This window comes from Acipenser ruthenus, chromosome 3 (assembly GCF_902713425.1).
Source record: "Acipenser ruthenus chromosome 3, fAciRut3.2 maternal haplotype, whole genome shotgun sequence".
NCBI classification, from domain to species: Eukaryota; Metazoa; Chordata; class Actinopteri; order Acipenseriformes; family Acipenseridae; genus Acipenser; species Acipenser ruthenus.
Window position 1 is genome coordinate 42,728,455 of NC_081191.1, and position 21,346 is coordinate 42,749,800.

General features: G+C 39.5%; 1 protein-coding gene across 3 annotated transcripts in view; it reads right to left on the reverse strand.

Annotated features, from left to right (window-relative positions):
• The window catches only part of tex10 (testis expressed 10), a 75,444-nt gene continuing 54,098 nt past the window's right edge, over positions 1 to 21,346 (reverse strand). For all 3 annotated transcript variants that reach the window (XM_033993726.3, XM_033993725.3, XM_059012951.1), the window contains exons 12-15: positions 10,090 to 10,170; positions 9,032 to 9,216; positions 4,106 to 4,316; positions 1 to 959 (exon numbers count right to left, since the gene is read on the reverse strand). In XM_033993726.3, the coding sequence (XP_033849617.3) occupies positions 846 to 959; positions 4,106 to 4,316; positions 9,032 to 9,216; positions 10,090 to 10,170 (591 nt within the window). In that variant the 3' untranslated portion in view covers positions 1 to 845. The remainder of the gene's footprint in view (positions 960 to 4,105; positions 4,317 to 9,031; positions 9,217 to 10,089; positions 10,171 to 21,346) is intronic.

The window sequence follows — 21,346 nt, forward strand, 5'->3', positions numbered from 1 at the left end:
TGAAAAGTACAATGTGTTTTATTTCATAAGTCAGTAAATACATTACAGATATAAAACCATTTGGCTGGGAGCCTTGTTGCACGATGGTTAACATTATGTTTGTTTGTATACACAAGGTGACTGTCACTCAATTATTTTATACTGTACACAAACAGATAGTTAACAGTGTGCCCTACATAGAAATAATGTAGTACTGTACTTCAAACTTTTTTTATTGGGTTCTAAGGGAGAAACCAGCATAACTTTGAAATGAGATTTGAAGATGTCCTTCATGGATGACACAGAGGAATAAAGTGTTTATTATTTACACTCAAACATTTTTTTACTCAAGTGAACACACATTTTGGCCTCCATATACATTTAAAGCAATTGTTTGTTTGATTGTTTTGTTTCAGCACTGTCCTTCAGAGAAGCACATTCTGCCATAACAAACCAGGGGTTTAAATGTTGAAGAATAAAACAGCTTGGGTCTAACTTTCCCTCTTACATCCTGGTCCAGTTCATCATCTACCCTCTACTGGCACAGCATCCCAAAGAAAAGACTGCACTTAGAACATTTGTCACCAATTTAAAAGAAAAACAGCAGAAAGCAAAATGTATAACCACACACTGAAAACACAGCAACCCAGCAACATGGGGCTGATGCACTGCAATTTGCACAATTTTTTGTTCTTTAGAAAAAGGAATAAAACTGATGTTACAAAACTAGTAACAAACAACTAATATAAGGGATCAAGGGGGTGTCTTACTTGTCTGTTGCTAGTTTTGTAACGACTTGCAATGTGACCTAAAGGTGATGATCCATCTGGCCCTTGCCTCAAGAGCACCCCTACTGGTGAGGGTGATCAGTAGTTCTCCCGGGTAGCTGCAGGGCCTCTGGGCTGCGAAGAGAAGCAGACGCTGAAGCAGTAATGAAGGTCCACCAGCCACTGCTCCCGGGCTTCAGTGCTGCGAAACCTCTGGAAAAGGAAAAAGAGAGGGCCCCTTCAGAAGTATATTCAAAAGAGCACATTGTAAAAGTCAAGGAAAGAAATGCAATGTTTCAAACAGTCTAAAACTTAAATGCATTTAGTTTCTTTTGGCATTTCTTAATTTAACACTGCTGAGTGTATACAATATTTTAATATTACATTTTATTTCTCTTTCTGGATCTAGTACAGTATGTGAAGTGTTTCTGATTACCCCGATTTCCTGTTTGCCTGTGAATCGTGGGCTTCGCAAGACAGGTACATTATACCTTAGTTTCACACAATACAGCTTTAAAAGGGGTTTCCGGTCTTGATTACTTCTTTTAATCGACTCTTTTTAAAGTTTTAAAATTACCTTTTTATTTTGACCTTGCGTGTCCATGTCTGAAGACAAATTTCACAGAACTGTTCAATTTAAACACTCTCCACACTGAATCACTGGCGTACAACAAGGCTAAGCTGCTCTCAGTTTTCAGTATGTTTCTTCTAGCATATTCCAGGAAATTTCAGTTCCCTTGCTTGGCTGGTAAGATATAATAGAGCCTCATGTGACACATCAGTAATCTGTATTCTCAAGCCAGGTCCCAGTAAACAACTTCCATTATTGGCATAGTTCCATTACTGTATATCTAGTTCCCCACTTGTTGTTCCTCCTGCGCATTTTTTGGGTGAACAATCAACACCCTCAGAGCCAGCCAGCGGGACTCAACAGAAAAGAATGAACTAATTAATTCCAATAAATATATAACAACATTTAAATAAATAAACAAAATTAATTTAAAAGTTGTGCATGCTGATGCGCTGCGGAGGCCAAATCAAGGCTGATCCTCAGAGCCAGCATTGCATGATAATATAAATATAAGTTTATATAAAATAATGTTAATTAGGATTAATACAGATTTAAAATAGAAGTAAAAATCATGTCACAATATACAGATCACCATTACATCATGTAAAAATAAATCATGGATTCCAACATAAACAATAACAAGTCGTCATGCCGTCAAAAACCTATAAATACCTCCAATGTTTTGATTCAAACACAGGCTCCCTTGAGAAAGATATATACAACATATCGAAATGTTGGGCAGCTGGCTCTTTGAGCTAATATATACAGTAGTGTGGAGAAGTGGTTAGGGCTCTGGACTTGAATCCACTGACCGGAGGGAGGGTCGTGGGTTCAATCCCAGGTGGGGGACACTGCTGCTGTACCTTGAGCAAGGTACTTTACCTAGATTGCTCCAGTAAAAACCAGTAATTGTATGTAAAAATAATGTGATATCTTGTAACAATTGTAAGTCGCCCTGGATAAGGGCGTCTGCTAAGAAATAAATAATATATATATATATCTATCTCTCGAGGCTTCTCGTGGCAAGATGACGTCGAGTCATTTATCCAGCCGAGATACGATTACAGGCTTATATTATGCACACTTTGGTGTTTTTTTTTTTTTGTTATAATCAGTTGTAGCCATTTACAATAGCTTGAAAAAGTCTGTAGTAAATTAAACTTTCATATTTGTGTCACTTCAAATACCTGTCTATGCTTTCCAGTATACCACGGTGGTCTGTTTTGTTGTCTGACTGACAGGATACATTTTGTCAATATGTTGTTGAGTTGCTGTACTGCTATTTGATGGATGTTCCTGTTTGCACCATTTTCTTTCAGATACCTTTGATAAATTTCAACGTCTCAACGTCTTTTTTCTGTTTGTGTGCTGTGGTGAAGTAAGTTAAGATGTGTGCACACCTGTACGTAATAAATCTTATAATCTTTAAACGAAATGGGTGCACTGTTAGTTGAATGTTGTTGGTGTTAGTGTAAATAAAATTAAACCACAGTTCTCCACCTCCGAGTCTTCCGCATTCACCATCTTTGCCGGGGCCACAACCCTTTCACAGGATTATTTTGCAACCTGCCTATGTCAGATGTTTGTTGTCTTTTGACTTTCTTCAGTTTATCAATTTATGTTTAAATATTTTCTTTTAGCATTTAACACACTGCAAATGTATAACACATAACATTGATTTATGGATCAAAGAAAATACATTTGATCATTAAAAGCATTAGTACATTTAACTGTACAATATACTAACTAATACGACACAGTTTTCAATGCATTGGTAAGTGGATGGAATCTTTGTTTCACTAAAATCAGCATATGATGTCCTTAAATAAAATTGTGGTCCTTGAAAAAGTCCTTGAATTTTTTTTCCCCATGGCCTGTATGAACTCTGGACCCAGATTCAGAGGGAGCACACAGGGTTACGGTGCTTAAACAAAAACGTTAATCTGACAAAAAAAAAAGTAATTGAAATGCAAGCATCTTTCAGGCAGGACAGATGGCAATTGCATACTGCACTGACAAAAGGTTAGGTAAAGCAGCAGGGACAACTGGGCACCCATTTTGAACTCTGTGTTTTGTTTGTTTAGCTGCAGTGTCCCCCCTACTGTATTATGATCCATTGTACAGTGCTTAAATGGGAGACGGTTCTTCCCAATGCTACTTATGTCGTCACTTTGTTTAATTGGGATACAGTATTTTAAATTGTGTATTTAACATTTAATCATAATGTGATGTGATTTCATTTCATTGTGTGACTAAGGTTGTCTCAAAAGCCTCTCTTTTAATTGAGATAGCCGCTTATTTGGGATATTTTTAATTCCCGATAAAGCAGCGCCGACTGTATTACATTATTCAGTATTTCAGCCTTCAGTGCTGCTCTTTATCGGAAAGGCAGACAAGTCGTCTAGTTTGTTTGCATTCCCTAAAGGTAGGCTGAGCTACAGGGAGACAGTTTTCCTTCTCTCTGGAAGCCTACTTGTCACAGCAGCTCTGAGCTAAAAAGACACAATCAGCCTCCTGCAACTACTTTCACCCCCTACCGCCAATTTGTATGTATTTAAATTTTATAATTGTTAATAAATAAACAATTACAAAATTAAGATTAAGCACTGGAGACACTCAAGTCAAAAACGGTCACTCTGCTATTGGAATGGCACAGTAAGCAAGCAGGGTTGTAAGTGAGACTGCGGTGCTCCAATAGAAAGCCTTCAGTATTTATTCATGGCTCGGCAGCAGAGAGAGTGGCAGCTGCCCCTGGTTCGGCTGCTCAGTGGGAAAGGATTGTGCGTACCGTGATCTCCTGGACAATCTGCTGCAGCAGCGCTGCGTTGGCCATCATGTGGTTGCGGAGCTGGGCGTGCTGCAGCAGCAGGCGCAGGATCTGAGCAATAACTGGCAGCTCCTCCTGACAGGCGTCCGTCACTCGTAGGCTCTGCAGCATCAGTCTGAGCACACGGGGGACCCCGCTCAGAGCTGCTAGGCATGCACCCCACACCACCTCCCTGTAAACAAGAGAGAGACGCACAGGGTTTAGAGCACACACACACACACACACACAGCCAGAGTTAAACAAAGAGTTTTGAAAACAAAAACATTACACAGATACATATATTTGCATACCCACAGTTGCTTGTCAAACACGTGGTGTCATCAATAAACACTACCACATAACACAACTGATAAACAAAATGTGTCAAATGTATCACCCTCAGATCTAACTAGGTGGCAGTATAAAGCATCATGGCTCTCTAGTGGATTCAGCACAATGTGTGTTTGCTAGTTTCTTTCCCTTTTACCCTGTCAAACTGACTAACTAATGAAATTCTGTGAATCAGACAGTACACTTTACCCAGAATGTATCCGTTAAATTGGCTACAATTGTATGAACTTAATGAAAGTAATGATGTAGCACAGTTGAAACCTAGGGAGATTTTCAAAGGGTTTACTCCAAGGTCTCAAAGTACTTTCAATGTGTTTTGTTTTTCATTTTGTAACATTAACATCTTGACGTATGCAGACAGGCTAAAATAAATGAATCTATTCAGTCCTGAACAAAGAAGACAAAACAAGGACCAGGGGTCACAAATGGAGATTAGATAAAGGGGCATTCAGAACAGAAAATAGGAGGCACTTTTTTACACAAAGAATTGTGAGGGTTTGGAACCAACTCCCCAGTAAATTTGTTGAAGCTGACACCCTGGGATCCTTCAAGAAGCTGCTTGATGAGATTCAGGGATCAATAAGCTACTAACAACCAAACGAGCAAGATGGGCTGAATGGCCTCCTCTCGTTTGTAAACTTTCTTATGTTCTTATCTTATATTCTCCTTTGAAAAAAAAATAATAGTCCAATAAATGTAGTACCTAGAGTCTTAATGGTTAAAAAAAATAAACCAAAAAAAGTGTATGCTACATTTTTCAAAAATATCAAACAAATCCGATTTCCATTCAAAATCATCTGCAGCCAAGTGGGATACACTGTTTTTCTTGTTTGACGACAGACTATTTTTACTCTCCATAACTAAACCAACACACCCTGAAGCAATGCCAGGGAACTATCCCACTGTGAATACTCACCGCTGTGAACCCAGAGGGAAGGGAAGAGTTGGGTATCCTGTATCCAACAAAGAACAGTCACTGAAGATACTGTGGAAGCTGTGTGGTCCAGTGGTTAAATTATTATTTGTTTATTTAGCAGACGCCTTTATCCAAGGCGACTTACAGAGACTAGGGTGTGTGAACTATGCATCAGCTGCAGAGTCACTTACAATTATGTCTCACCCGAAAGACGGAGCACAAGGAGGTTAAGTGACTTGCTCAGGGTCACACAATGAGGCAGTGGCTAAGGTGGGATTTGAACCGGGGACCTTCTGGTTACAAGCCAATTTCTGAAACGGGCTTGTAACCAGGAGGTCCCTAGTTCAAATCCCACCTCAGCCACTGACTCATTGTGTGACCCTAAGCAAGTCACTTAACCTCCTTGTGCTCCGTCTTTCGGGTGAGACGTAATTGTAAGTGACTCTGCAGCTGATGCATAGTTCACACACCCTAGTCTCTGTAAGTCGCCTTCAATAAAGGCATCTGCTAAATAAATAATAATAAACTGTGTGCCTCAATGTGTTAGGCTGCCCTGATGCCTGTAGTAAATGTTCTCATCACATACCGACCAGTTCAATTATCTTTAAACTACAATGAATAGCCCAATATAAGCATCTGCTATCCTGCATCACTGCAGTACACTCCTGCACTTGAACAAGTGAGGCATCAGCTCAGTATCTGGAGAGAATCACGTCCTCTTCCTTTTCAGGTGTACCAGATGTTTCTGCCAGCTGTGTGGGCCATGTATTTTTAATAGCTTCCTACCCAGCGCCGGGTTCATAGCTGCGGAAGGCAGCAAGTGTGTAGCAGGTGATGTTTGAGCTGTCAAGGGGAGCGCAGCGTGCCTGCGATTAGCACAGCGCACGTTCTCCTGCGTGGGCGAGCCCGTCTCCCTGAGGATCAAATCAAATCCGTGGAGGTGGCCTGGATATCCCCCATATGAGGAGACAATGCACAGGCTCACCACCAAACCTTAATGGACAGCTCTGAAGGGCTCAAGGGCCACAGGGCACGCTCATCAGTGCAATACTTCCAGTAATGCAATAATCCAGCATGCTTATTGTATAGAATAATTGGACTGTCTCTCATAACTGATTTAGGTGCTATGCAAATACCAAATATTCTGCATTAAATAAAACACTGCATCTCCCTGTTGCAAGCAAGACAGCAGACCTGACTTTGACAGGCTCTTGGTTAACAGTTACTTCCATATCAAAGACCCAAACACTACAGATGTTCAACGAGGAGCAAACAACTGTAATACCTGCACGGCAAACAACTACAACACAAGCCAAACAGAGTAGTGGTCAGAAGAGCATCTTGTGTGATTGTGATGGCTGAGCATTACAATGAATTCTACAGAAATTCCTGCTGAATTCCATGCTTCCCCATCTTCCCCAGAGACTGTTATTTAGTAAATACTACTGGTATTTAACCAATTCCATGCTTCCCGGTGAGGAATGGTTGCTTGTATCTCCAGAACAATTAAAAAACACCAGCAATCAGCAAGGGCACCTATGCCCTACCGACAGTATTGTGGCAGAGGTTTCTCTAGTTTTGTCTGACCCTGTTCAGTAAATGTTATAATACTCACTTTACCAGAATAATCCAGTCCAGGGCAGAGCTGTGTGCTTGAGTGGGAATGAACCCTTAACATTATCTGATGAGCCCCAGATAACCCCTTTTGAATCATTACTGAATGATAAGAACATTTCACTGTGTAACAATTTTTTGTTTTTTTGGTTCCTGGGTAGTAAGTGTTATTTCCTAATTGCTTATGCCTCAAAAGTATAGAAAATGGCTATTATTCCCCACAAACTTTGCTTTTGTGACCAGGTCAGTGATATTTTGAAATTTACCTATTTTCCAGAACATTCCAGATAGATTCAGTGCTGAGTAAACTTGGAGTAACTTCTAGAACTTTCCAGTAATATAAATAGTAGTATAAATACAGGGGCCTTAAGCCCACCAGTTCAGTTTAGTTCCAGCTGCCTAAGTGGATACATATCTGCATTTTTCTGAGACAGCATCAAGGTCATAGGAGACTTCAAAATGGTGGCATTCCTGATGGGTCTCCAAGGCGGTTTTACCAAGTTTCCCTGCTATCTTTGCCTTTGGGACAGCAGAGACACCAAGACGCACTACCACAGGCGGGACTGGCAACAGCGGACCGAGTTCTCTGTGGGGAGGAACAACGTCAAGTGGGAGCCACTGGTGGACCCCCGGAAGGTGCTGATGCCACCACTGCACATCAAATTGGGCCTTATGAAACAATTTGTCAGAGCTCTAGATAGGGAGTTGGCAGCCTTCAAGTACCTTCAAGACTTCTTCCCTAAGCTGTCTGAGGCAAAGGTCAAAGCCGGTGTCTTCGTCGGACCACAGATAAAGAAGATCCTGGAGTGCAATGAATTCCCCAAGAAGCTCACTAGTAAGGAGAAAGCGGCTTGGAACAGTTTTGTCGCAGTGGTTCGGGGCTTCCTGGGCAATCACAAGGCCGAAAACTATGTGGAGCTGGTTGAGACTCTGGTGAAGAACTACGGCACAATGGGCTGTAGGATGTCCCTCAAAGTCCATATCCTTGATGCTCATCTTGATAAATTCAAGGAGAATATGGGAGCGTACTCGGAGGAGCAAGGCGAGCGCTTCCACCAGGATATACTGGACTTTGAACGCCGCTACCAAGGACAGTATAACGAGAACATGATGGGAGACTACATTTGGGGGCTGATTCGTGAAAGTGATTTACAGTATAATCGTAAATCTCGAAAAACTACTCACTTCTAAATCTTTTGTAGTCATTTTTGTATTACTTTAGTATAAATACATGTTAATTTGGATTCATATGTTGTTTTTTTCTGACTTTATGTGAACGAAAAGACACAAATTCGCCCGTTTTCTCATTGGAAATAGGTAAATTTCAAAATATCACTGTCCTGGTCACAAAAGCAAAGTTTGTCGGGAATAATAGCCATCTTCTATACTTTTGAGGCATAAGCAATTAGGAAATAATACTTACTACCCAGGAACAAAAATTGTGTTACATAGTGTTAAGAGTACACACAACCTAGCTTTCACAAAAGTGAGAAGTCCCTGAAGAGCTTATTGTACTGTACGAGTAGTCATGCGTCTTTAGTGGTTTCTTATATATAGAGTGCACCCCGGATCACCTTCTCCAGCCCTGAACGTCACCCTTACTCTGTCAACTCTCAAATAGCCCACGGCCACATGCCCACAATGGGTTCTTCTTCATTAATTAGAACAATGTGACTTCTTCATACGGAACACAAGAGATTCACAAGGAGAAATAAACATTACAAGCTTGCTTCTTTCCCCTTCTTGAAATTGGTTCTCATGAGATAACATCACCGCTGTGGTATTCCAGGGTGCAGACTCCATTCAAGAGATCACAGACTGCAGCCCCCACGCAATACTTGTGATGCCACTCCAGAAACCGGTTACACCAAGAGAATGCAAAACTGGAGATTTTAAAATGGTTAATATTTCGGGGCACAGTTTTTAATTTACGGTTTTGGCAGTGGCTACATGCGGGAACTGTGGCACTAGGGATTTAAAATGTATTCATATTTAACTATTTAACACTGGTGGATAAACGCTGTCACCTCTTGTGTGCGCTGTCCTCAGCTGCGCTCTTCTCCAGGGTCAGTAGGTGGTGCAGGAGGCTGTAGCAGCAGCTGGCCAGGAAGCGCAGCAGCACCTCACTGGGGATGTAGGCCAGGACAAGCAGCCTGGACACTGCACTGAGGACCGCCGCCGCTGTGCTGTCAGGAACCACACGCAGACCAGCCTGCAAAGAAAGAGGGAGAGAGAGAGTCAGTCAGAGAGCGAGAGCGAGAGAGAGCGCAAGAGCGAGAGAGACACACACAGACAGACAGACAGAGAGAGAGAGAGAGAGAGAGAGAGAGAGAGAGAGAGAGAGAGAGGAAAGGCAGGCAGACAGGCAGATAGACAGACATGCAGACAGACAAGCAGACAAAGAGAAAACACCACAAGCAACGCACAACAGGCAGCACACACCCAGGCCAGGCAAGAGGAAGAAAGATAAACAATTAAAAATAAAGGATCCCCACCATCACTACAAAGTGCATTCAGAACTAGGTAGTGCTGGGTTTTTCATGTTCGAATATTCTTTAAAAATGTACACAAATATTCTAATACCAGTATTCTTTCATTTTGAATTGGCTGTATTTATACTGTTTAACAGTAAAAATAAAAATAAATAAATAAATAAAATCTCTGGAGTAAAATAAACCTGGTACCCTATCCAATTACCCATTAAAGACAGGAGAGAATCACTCTTCTCTACAGTAGAATTTGAGTTGGTTGATAGATGGTTATAAATGATGTTATATGAATCAATACAAGCCACAAATACACTGCAAGCAGCATATGTTTGGATATTCAAATATTTGTCCCAGCTCATTGCTACCACAAGCAAAATCATGGGAACCATTTTAAATATATCAGATCTTGAGCAAGGGCACCCAACAAGTGACTCATGGGTGTATACAATATTAAACTTGCATTAGTTTTATATGGGGGTAAACCACACAAATAGTTTACTACTTACTGCACGTGTAGGCAGCCTGCCCACTAACTGTGCTGAAGCTGCTTTGAATGCAGAGCCACCAGCACAGTTTCTACCAGTTCTTGGACTTACCAAATTTTTGCAGATGGCATTCTGGAGAATATCAAAGCACTGAGGTCTAGATGAGACAGTCTCCAAGCAATGGCATACCTCCTGCAAGTGATAAAACAAAAGAAAACTTACATTGTACAGCCTATATGTTGAACTAAGGGCTGATTTAATTAATCTACAGTATATCTGATCATTTTACAGCACTGGATTGTATCAAGGACCTATTTTTAAGGGGGTACTCCCAAAATAATCACAGATAGGTGGATGAGGCAATCTAATTCCTCTGTGCTGTAAAATGCGCTTACCTTGGCGCAGTGTAGAATAAAATGACCAAACTATTCTTTTCTGTGGGTAATGGTTATAGACATGCCGGATTCAATAAAGGGAATATAGACCAATACAAAAACAATTACTTCTATAAGAACACAAAAATAACCTCCTACAAAGACATTACAAATGTTCAATTAGTTTAGATTGAAAACCTGAAATGTGCTGGAGGCACTGACTGTTTCAAAGAGCACCACAACAGATGGCCTCAGAACAGGTGAATGAAGCTCAGCAGATTACATATCACTTTAGAAACAAACTAGACAGGCAGAAAGCATCCACAGGCACACTGTAAAGGGTAAAGCAGTTATGACAGTGGTTTGTAAACATGAAGTAAAATGGACCAAAGTTAGTACCAGTTTGAAAGAGGAACAATTACAGCATTGCGGTTACAGCGTTCTGAGAAATAGCGGGAGGTTAAATCAACAGACACCAAGAATCATAGCTGGATTTAATAGTGATCTGCTCATATGTGATTCACTTCTACAGGCACAAGATGTCCGTTTAAATTCAACCAAGGCTTGTAATTAGCAAAAGTTAATCAATCAGCCATTACAACAGATTATTAGCAAACTGCATTTTACAGCATGATTGATTCACAGGAAGAATGTGCTAAAGGTCTACTGGCACTTCTTGCATTATATTTTGGTACTAAATGTAAGTGCTGTTAGCTGGTTAGTATGATCTGCTTTCATAGATTGATGCTGTGCATTGAACACTTGTCCATAAGCTGAATATCCACAGAATTAGTAACAGAAAGATAGTTTTGCAATGTTGAGAAAGTGCTGTTATGCAGTCCTCACAGAGCACTGGAATTGTTTTCAGATTAGCTACTTCATTATTTGAAATTTGAATAACTGGATGAGTCCCTTTCCTTGTGTTACAATGGGCCAGAGTTGAGATTTGTAAATTCCCCCCCAAAAACATCATGGTTCTAGGGGAAAGGTTGTTGTTAGAGTAAGCTATAATTAGGGCACTAGCTTTGAAAACCCTTCAAAAACGTGCTTCAGTTAATGTCTTCCTAATCTAAAGCCTCAGAACTTGAGTAAACAGGGTGTTAACTACAGTATATTTAGACTGCAGTGAAGCACGCACAAGCAAGCATTTGCATTTTAAGTCCTGGTTATTACTCATTTAATTGATACTTTGTTAAACAATTATTTGTAAGTGATACTGAATACAAAACACATTCAAAAGGTGCGAAATACTGTGCGGTAGTGTTGAAAATCTATTTCTTTTTATATTTTGTTAGTTGGTTGTAAAATGCCAAAAGGTTATCACAGAACAAGGTAAAAGTTTCAATTTGTAGAACAGCACACCATAATAGCTGTTTAAAGCTGCTGCTTCATAGATAATTTCCCTACTCTTAACTACGGTAGCTGTAGGTCTCTGGCTGTTGCTAAGCTGATTTCAGAGTCCATTCAGAATTCCAATACACTCAGACAAAATAAAAAAAAGGTAAAACTTTTAAGAAACCAAGTGAAGGAGACTAACGTTTTGCATAGTGCCCTTTTCAGTATACTAAGGAAGCCACTTGCCAAAACGCTTGGCTCCAAAAGGTCGTACCTGGTTTTAGAGGCCCTCAAAGCTCTGTAGCACAGCACAGCTGGTGTGTGTTAACCCTTTCCTATAATAATGTAGCTTCAGGCGATTCTCAAAATGAACAAAAGGCATTAAAAGTGCAACTGCGTAAGACGACAGGAGCAGCTCACAAATACGTTACATGGATCTGAAAACCTAAGGGAGCATACCTGTAAAGGCAAATGGCCTACATTTACAAACAAGCATCCAAGATTTGTCAAGCTCAAACCAACAGTATGTGTCGTGCCTCTTCTCTTGACAAGGGACCAATATGACTCCAGACAGAACAAATAGTGGTCTTCAAATCTTCTAGATTAATACCAACTTATATGAAAAAAAAAAAATTATAATAAAAATATAGAAAAAAACAAAGCACCTCTCAATGGCATTTTCATACCTGTAAAACAATATTGGCTCATTACTTAAATTAATATAAATTCAATTTGGTGTGTAATAACTGTCCACTCTGGACGCCTGATTGACTTAGACACGAAAATGAAAAAGTCAAAACTGAAGCTTAATTGTATTGTAGGAATTAGCAGATTTTTGTATTATTATAATTTATATGTGACCCCTGGGCTAAGATTTGTTAGTGTTTAATTCCCATGCAAAAATGTCACTGCTGAATCATTATGTTACATTTCATTAGCATTTATCACATTGTGAACACTACGTGACAACAAGAGGATTAGTCTGAAACCAGAGCCCTTCAAATTAAAAAAAAAGAAAAAGAAAAGAAAAACAGAAGGGAAAGGAAGGGCAAGGCACACAAACACAAGTACTACATAGACAGCTTTCCAGAAACAACCAACCTGAAAAAAAAAAAAACATAAGGAAAGGTTCAAAACAAGAACACAAAAAGTGGTAATGTAATGCTATTTGAATTTATTTAAATTATTATTGCCAGCTCAACGCTTGAATTTAAAAATATCTTCAAAAGTACCACAAAACACCAAAACGGAATAAGTGGATAAATATTTGTAATGTAAAACACAGTAATAAAAAGAGATGTAATGTAGTAAAATGTAGTAAAATGCTTCATCCAGTAGTCTTTATGCTAGGTCACATTACTTGGGTTTTGATAAAGGTATTTCTTAAGCATTCTCATGATTTGTTTAAAATGACATTTTATGGCAGAAATCATTAAAAAAAAATATAATAAAAATACAGTCGTTCCCAAACTGGTGTCGTGTCTTTGAGTAATAAAAGCCAGACTTTTGCTAATCCACATCCCAGTATCTTAATACAATCCACGCTAAAAGCAACTGTAAAGCAACTGCCTTCAGGAGAACCGATCATAACAATGTAGCAAACTCCTAAATAAATCATATTCCTACAGTATGCAGACCTGATGTTTGGGCATATATTACCACCCCTTATCTGTAGTACTGTACTACTAACCCTGAGTGTAAGCAATGCAGAGGAACTGGGTAATACAGCCATCAGATAGTGGTAATCTCTCCAAGAGCACTGCATTCACTGTCTGTATTACAGGCTGCAGCCATGCCCTGGCAAGGCAGTCAAGTTCCTGCCAGACTGCACTTACACCGCTGGGGCCACTAAAAAGGGTGTAATACCAACCACATACAGCAAACTGGGTTAGTGAGAATTCTGACCGCACTGCCTAACCACGGAGCAATCACAGGGGTGTGCAAGGGGTCCCTTGCGAAGCACTTGGAAATTGAGTTTAGGACCCAGCACAGCATCAGGGTTTAGCTGTGTCCACAGCATCTGCCCAGCACTGCCCCACAGCCTATAGCAAACACCGCTGCTGGCTGTACCATCTAAACACTGTCAACGTTTTTTTCTGTAACTTTATTATACACAAAGCAGGGAACTTTTCTGCCAAACTTCATGTTGTGGCGTTTTCTAATACAATCGTGCACCTTGATGGCTTTCTAGTTACTGTTTGGGCACACTGAGCAGTAATGCATAGCAATAGAAAAAGAAAAGGAAACTGGGAGGTTGATTGATCAACTATATACCCCAGCAGAACAACACAGAGCTGGATGTTGGGTACTATAACATTGAGTGGGGTTATTTATGCTATAATGACACTTGCTGCATTAACACTGTTTTGCACGCTCCTTTTACTCTAAAATTCCATTTTGTTTTCAAATTGCATGCCTCAAACTGGATTTATTAATTTAAATAAATGGGCAATTTCCAATAAAATCTGACAAGAAAATGGTAATTTAAAAAATCCATTGTTTCCTAATACAGTATAAGCTGTCAGACTGAATGTTAAAGATTTCCTTTTTGTTAAAAACAAAGTTGAAATTTGTTCTCTCCTTAATTGAGTTGGGTGGTGGCAGCAGGTTCAATCCCTGGCCAGGCTGTCTATCTGCCTTTTTTGGAAGGCAAGCAAATCCTACGAGGTCCAAAGAACTGACTGGAGAGACCAATCCTACTGGCAAGCCAATACCCTAATTTTTGCTGTTCAATCTATAATTTTGGTAATTTTAAACACATGGCATTCAGAAATTAACAACCCCAATAAAAATACTTCAACATTGATTTTTTTTTTTTTTTTCTATTCTATTTATTCTGGATATGTTAGAAGAGTAAGTGCTATCAACCTGGACTGAAATATTCAAAAACAACAACACCAAGAAAGATTTAACACAGTTTTTTATTTACATTTTTAATACTCTTCAACTACCAAAACACAAAATGCTGTGTAGTATCCAATAATTAATTCATTATTTAAAGCGAATTAAACCTCAAAACCCATTTGCACAAACATACAGTAATGGGGAGTGTCAGATTTTGCTTATTGCTGGTGTTTCTTCGTACCTATGTGAGCGATAGTCGTGACGCCCGCCATGTTTCAGAGAAGTGTGTCCGTCAGCATTCACAGCAGACGTGAGATTGAGACGCTCTACTTCCTTTTAATGAATGACCATTCTGTGGTAAATTCCTCTCGATCTTTTAGATGGAGGAGAGTTATTTAATAACTGCTAAGTAAGGCTGGGTTTTTGTCACGGAAATGTGTACTAAAAATCACTGGTGAATCCATCTCAGTTGCATTTGTGAGCAGGAGGATGATGGGAAATCTAGTTCTGAGATATCCATGCGGGTACATGGGAAGCCATCTTGAGGCAGAGAATGCAATTTAAAGTTTAAAAAATTAAAACAATACACGTAAACAGTTGTAGCAACACATGGGAACATGTAACACACCCACTTAATTTGTATTATTTACTTGTATTTAGTTTTTCCTTTTAAAACAGTCCAGTGAACTTGACAGAAAATGCTTTATAAGCATGGCTCAAAACTATGGCTTTGTTTTACAATGTATAGAATAGTAGGACCTTGATAATATTTTTGTTTGTTTGGTGAATCTCCACAAAACTTCTATGTGTGCCTATGTAAAGACCTTCTTCTTGTCACGGATTTGTGGCACAGAAAAATTTAGTGAAGAAAACGTTATTTACCATAAAAACAAACAAAAGAAAAAAAAAAGTCATCGCTTAATTAGGTCACATGTTCAAGTTGTGTGAATGCAGGACCTTTGTGTCATTTTTAAAAGCCAGCAAAAGTGCACATTTTTCATTTAAATGCTGGATATGTAAACTGCATGTATGCTCCGGTTTATTTTTGCTTATTAATAAACCTATTTTATGCAACTTGCATAAATCGGAAAGAAAATGTCTCTGTGCTGCTAAATGCACCACCTGCAAACCACCCAGGCATTGTCTTTCTTCTGGATGTCTTTGTAGTCGTTCAACTTTTGAGGCGTGACGTGTGTTGAGGCGTGTGTTTGATGTGTGTCAAGGGTGTTAACCTTGCTTCTGATTGGTCAGTTTCATTCCAGTCATGTGATTATATTTAAAAAATAAAATAAAATAATAGAAACAGGTTCTATTTTAGTGAAGCAAAAATCTCAAAGCAACGTCGCTCGCTGCTGGCCTGGATACTCCCATTTGATTGCAGTGTCTTCTAAATTATTCGCTCGCGTCACTCGAGTCCAGTGTGGATGCAGCTTGAGATGTAGGTCCTATATTTTATTTTACACAAATAAATGTTTCCTTATGCTGAGGGAGAGCAATTCTGTCTCCTATATTGTGCTTGCCACAAATACATATTTCTGAGGCTGATAGGTAGAGCAAAGCCTGAAACATTTCCAAAAGGGGTCCCAGCAACAAAAAAAAAGGTTTGAGAACCTCTGCTGTAAAACAATATATCACTACCACAAACATCTTCCGAACACCAGGAGCTGCATATTGTAAAACAAATTTAAACCAACTGTCTCAACCAATAATTATTACAGTGAAAGGCCATGAAAGATGCAGACAGAGCTAGATGAACATCATTCATCACCTACATTTCACATCCAAAACCCTATTAATGAAAGACCTCAAATTGGGTTTGCCTGAGTCTCCTGTATTGCCTGGTGATTATTTCATGTTTTTCTGGGGTAATGAGGATGGGTCAGTCTAGATCTGGGTTCTTCAATTGGCAGCCCGCCGGCCAAATCCAGCCCTCAAGAGCCTTCCTTCTGGCCCGTCGGATGTCAGCTGCAGTGCTGCCAACTGGACGTTTTTTCCGCAAAATCGGGCTGTTTTTAATTAGGTTTTAGAAAAACGCTCCAGGGTTTTTTTTGTTTTTTTTTTTAAACCAAGAAATCTCTGCCATAATTGACACAATATGATTAAGATAACACATCCAATCAGAATCGGAGCAAGAGCAGCACACACACACACACACACACAAACCCGGGCCCCACCCGCTGCCCTGTCAAGTATCCACCAATATGATTGTTGTGGTTTTTCCGGGGGAAAATAGACAAAGTTATTTTTAAGTGATGAACAGAATCCCCTCAGATCCCGCAAAGGAAAGATGCCAAAGTTGTGGGCAATATATATTCCAAAAATAAATCTTATTCCTGGGAAGGAGAAGCAGTTTTTAAGGGTGAGAATGTGTCTATTGTTGGAGCTCCAACACACACATTCACTAGATCCAACAAGAACAGCTGGCTGTTCATCTGCTACTACCTGTACTAATACATGTCAGTTATATCATCATTATAATAATTAAAAAACAAATAAATAAATAAATACATACATTTCAAAAGAGATTTGTTTAAACCTTATTTAAACTGTTAGTATAAGAAGATAAGGCCAGTTGATAATTTCAGCCCTTTCAACAACACTGTCTATAATATATGTGTTAATTTGGCTTTGGCCAGTTTATCTATATTTTGCATAGGCAAACCTAACTAGCAATATGTTATTTATTATAGTAATGTTAAAATGTATTTAAACAAACGTAACCATTTACTTATTTATATATATAAAAAAAAATTGTATTATTCATGCTGATATTTTTCAGTTTCCATTGTATTTGAAAATAAGTAAATTTAAGACAGCTCATCTTTAAACAATGAAAGTAAACAGCTTATTTTTTTTATTTTTTTTAGGGTGGCTAATTGCTGATCCAGGAGACACAGCCAAAGGCTTCTGTAAATACTGCAGAGTCTCAATAAGACATGCAAAAAACAACGAAACACATTAGCAATGCTACTCCACATTCTGCCTTGAATAAAACAACAAACTGCTTCCAAGTAGCACCCGTGTCGGACGTTAATGATAAAAAGAGACGGGCAGAATTGAAACTTGCGTTTCTAGTGGCAAATCACACCGCCATTTCCACTGTGGATTGTTTGTGTGAGATCGTCACACTGTAAATGACACAGACTGCACCGATCTCAAAGACATCCAGCTGCACAGAACTTGGTGCACAGCCGAGATAAACCTGGGGCCATGCTTTTTTATTTTATTTTTTAAAGGTTTTTTCAGGAAGAAGTAGTCGAGTTTTTGTAAAAGTAGTTGGCAGCCCTGGTCAGCTGTCCTACATTACAAATGCTAGTTGCAGATATGCATGGTTGAAAGGTCGTCGCTATCTACAGGGTATGTGTGTCCACTAACAAGCAATATTTAAAATCGGCAACACACCATAATACAGGAACACATTTTCACTGCACTTTATCTGGTAATAACCCTTCTCCTTCCTTGATTACAACTCACTCTGTATGTAAGCAGCCCTCAATCAATAAACTTTAGTCACACACTCGGCATGCACATTCATTCCCATTTCACATCAGTACACTCCATAACCGAACGGTGAATATCTTTTTTTTTTTTTTTTTTTTTTTTTTACAGTTTACTATTATTTTACTTGTTCAAATAATTCCTTCTCTTCTGTAACTTCTATCTTTACTTATGGTTGCTGTTTAAATACTTGCTCTTTACCCTGGTCCACTTCAGACATTGAAAATTATTTGAATGTATTTATGCGTGCCGCACAAAGTAGGGTGTAACTCCCTCAAATCAATTACAAAAGTGAGTGTGACAGTTTTTTACAGACACGGATTGTGTGCCCAGTTAAAAAGCAATGAAAACTGATTTTCCACTTTCTTGCCACAAGCTGTAACAAATTAACAGCCTACTCACCCCTCCAAGGCAAATACTTCAGTAATAAACACTAATGGAAGGTAACAGCAAATGTTCCCCCCCCCCAGCCCCCCCTTCCTTTCTCTCCGAGGACGTTTAATATCCAGTCTGTCCATATTAGTGCCTGAATTCACTTGCAATGAAAAATGATACTCTACTCACTGAAACACTCGGATGAGACCACAATACACTTATTCCAGAACTTTTTTACACTGAGGTACCAGTCGAAACTATGTATCACAAACTGTAACGGGAAAAGTTCTCTATTTATGTGCTGTACATATACCGAGCATCAAAAGAAACTTATCACTATTATAACACATTTATTTTCGGAAAAAATAAGTGGTCATTTTTTTTGGTTTCTTTTTAATCACTTGATCATTCATCCTTGACCATGACACGCTTGAGTGACTATGACTGAAGCATATGCACTTAATCACCTAATTGGTGAGACAGTTGATTGAACATTGGATATGCAGTGATTTCAGCTGTTGAACTGCAAGCTTGAATAAAAACAATAAAGAAAATCACAGAAAAAAAACAATATGCCACGTCTGTCAAGAGAGCAGCGCCTTCGTGCAATCAGCATGTTGGAGGCTGGACTAGGGCAGCATACTGTACTGTGGCTCGCCGTCTTGGGTGCTCACAGCCAGCAATTTCAAACCTAGCGAGACAGTATAACCTAGTTGTGGGCAATTCCGGTCCTGGAGGGGCGGTGTCCCTCCTGGTGTTTGTTCCAACTGACCAATTAAGCTTCTAATAAGCACTTAATTGGTCCAATTAAGTAATTTAGGGTACAGTTTGCACAAAAACCAGGAGGGACACCGGCCCTCCAGGACCAGAACTGCCCACCCCTGGTATAACCAGATACACTCTGTCAGTGACAGGCCACGAACTAGGAGATCAAGAGTCACAACACCTGCCCAAGATCGACAGATCATTTTGCAGAATCTTCATGATGTCAATTGTTAATCAGCATCTAGTGAATTTTATCCAAATATAAGTGATAAGTTTCTTTTGATGCTCAGTATATATATATATATATATATATATATATATATATATATATATATATATATATATATATATATGTGTACATGGAAAAGACTCTGAATAAATAACCACACACTGTACAAACACTACAGGTGATGTCTATATTTGGTTCATACTTCAAATCATGTGACCGTCGCTTGGTGATTTCCAGTCTCTCTAGTTGTACGACTGGTCACCAGAGTTGAATTTTTCTCAAATCTATCTGGTTGCGTGACCATCTCAGTGGTCACAAGACTGCAGTATGAACCAGCCTTAATGCTTGTAACACGATTAAAATATGTTAGCATCCTTATTTTAAACACTCTTCTCTTTTGGAGAAGCCCACACTATTCTTATTTGGAGAATGTGTCCTTTTATGCTGTGACAGCGTCTGTCAGACAGCAGAGGTTGAGCAGGCCTGTCAATGAAGGCAGAGCGATCCTCTGAAGCACAGGGCTGAGCACCTAGTCTTGTTCCCAGTTGGCAACCAGTCGCTGGACTGCTCATTACCAAGTGCCCCCGATTAAACCCTTTTGACCAGTACAGCCACACAGCACAGACCGGTTACCTCCAATCCCAGTCTGTTCAGAGATGCTAAGCTATACACCACTGTGGCTATTTGGATGACAGTAAGGAACCTGGAACTGAATCCAACACCAACAACAAAATTAGGGCACTTTCACACCTAGTTCACGTGCAAGTGATTTGAATAGTGGTTCGGTTGCAAATTAACACATTTCTGCGGGTTTGCTTTGGTTCGTTTCACACCAAGCCTGGGGTCAATTAACATGTTTCCTCTGCTTATTCTACCCAAGCAGTAATCGCAGGTACAAATACAGTAACATACTACAGTCAGCACTCAGATATACAACACTCAGATACACGTCAGTTGTGTTTTACCGTCCTTGTATTGCCGTGCATTGGAGCAGGGTATATTATGCCAAAGCACTGGGTGGGGGGGTGGGGTACCTATAGCGGTTGTAGTGGTTCAAGTAAAATATGTATTGAATACCTAGAGTACGAGACAGTGTAAAGAGAAGTGCTAGGGTAGAATACGTTTGAAACAGACAAAATATTTGCTAACACTAATAAATTTAAATTTGAAAACTGAGCACCGTCCGCCCCTCCCCCCTCCAGCTTGTGTTATCCTGAGACAAACCTTTAATTTCTTCATTTGCCAGCTCGACAGCAAAGCGCTGCATAGCGTAAAATGTATTGAAAGAAACGTCTCAAAAAAATCCCAAACAGCATTGGTTTCGTTAAATGCCCAGACGACCAAAACAAAGTTGAATGCAAACTGTGCAAGCGACTGTTGAAGTATCACGGAGGCACAACCAATCCCCGGGGTCACTTGACAAGCACAAGTTTATATTACTATTATCATTTTTATTAGTAGTACCATAGTAGTAGTAGTAGTAGTAGTAGTAGTAGTAGTAGTAGTAGTAGTAGTAGTAAAACAAGACTGACCGATAACCTACTTGGAGCGGTGACTTAAATAAAGCATTGTTTTGTCTACGTCCGCTGCAGTTGGTGCTGCTGCACTGCAAGCTTCCTGTATACAGTATATCGCAAGCAGCATCAATTACATGTACATAAACAACATGTGTTTTTATTTAAATTACAAAAACATGATTACTGTTCTCTACTATTTTAAACTACATGTTTATATGGCTTGCCTGTAAAATAATAGGATTTTCAATCAATTATAAACTAGTAGCTACGGCGACATCCAGTAAATTATGCAAATTAGTACCATTAAAAGGTTAGAACCTTCCTGCGGTAATGTGTTCCGAACTTTCGAAGGTCAAAATGTACCCTTCGTTGCAGCCCTAATTAGTTTCACAATGCACTTTTCCAAATGCACTCGTCTCTCTTGCTGGTCA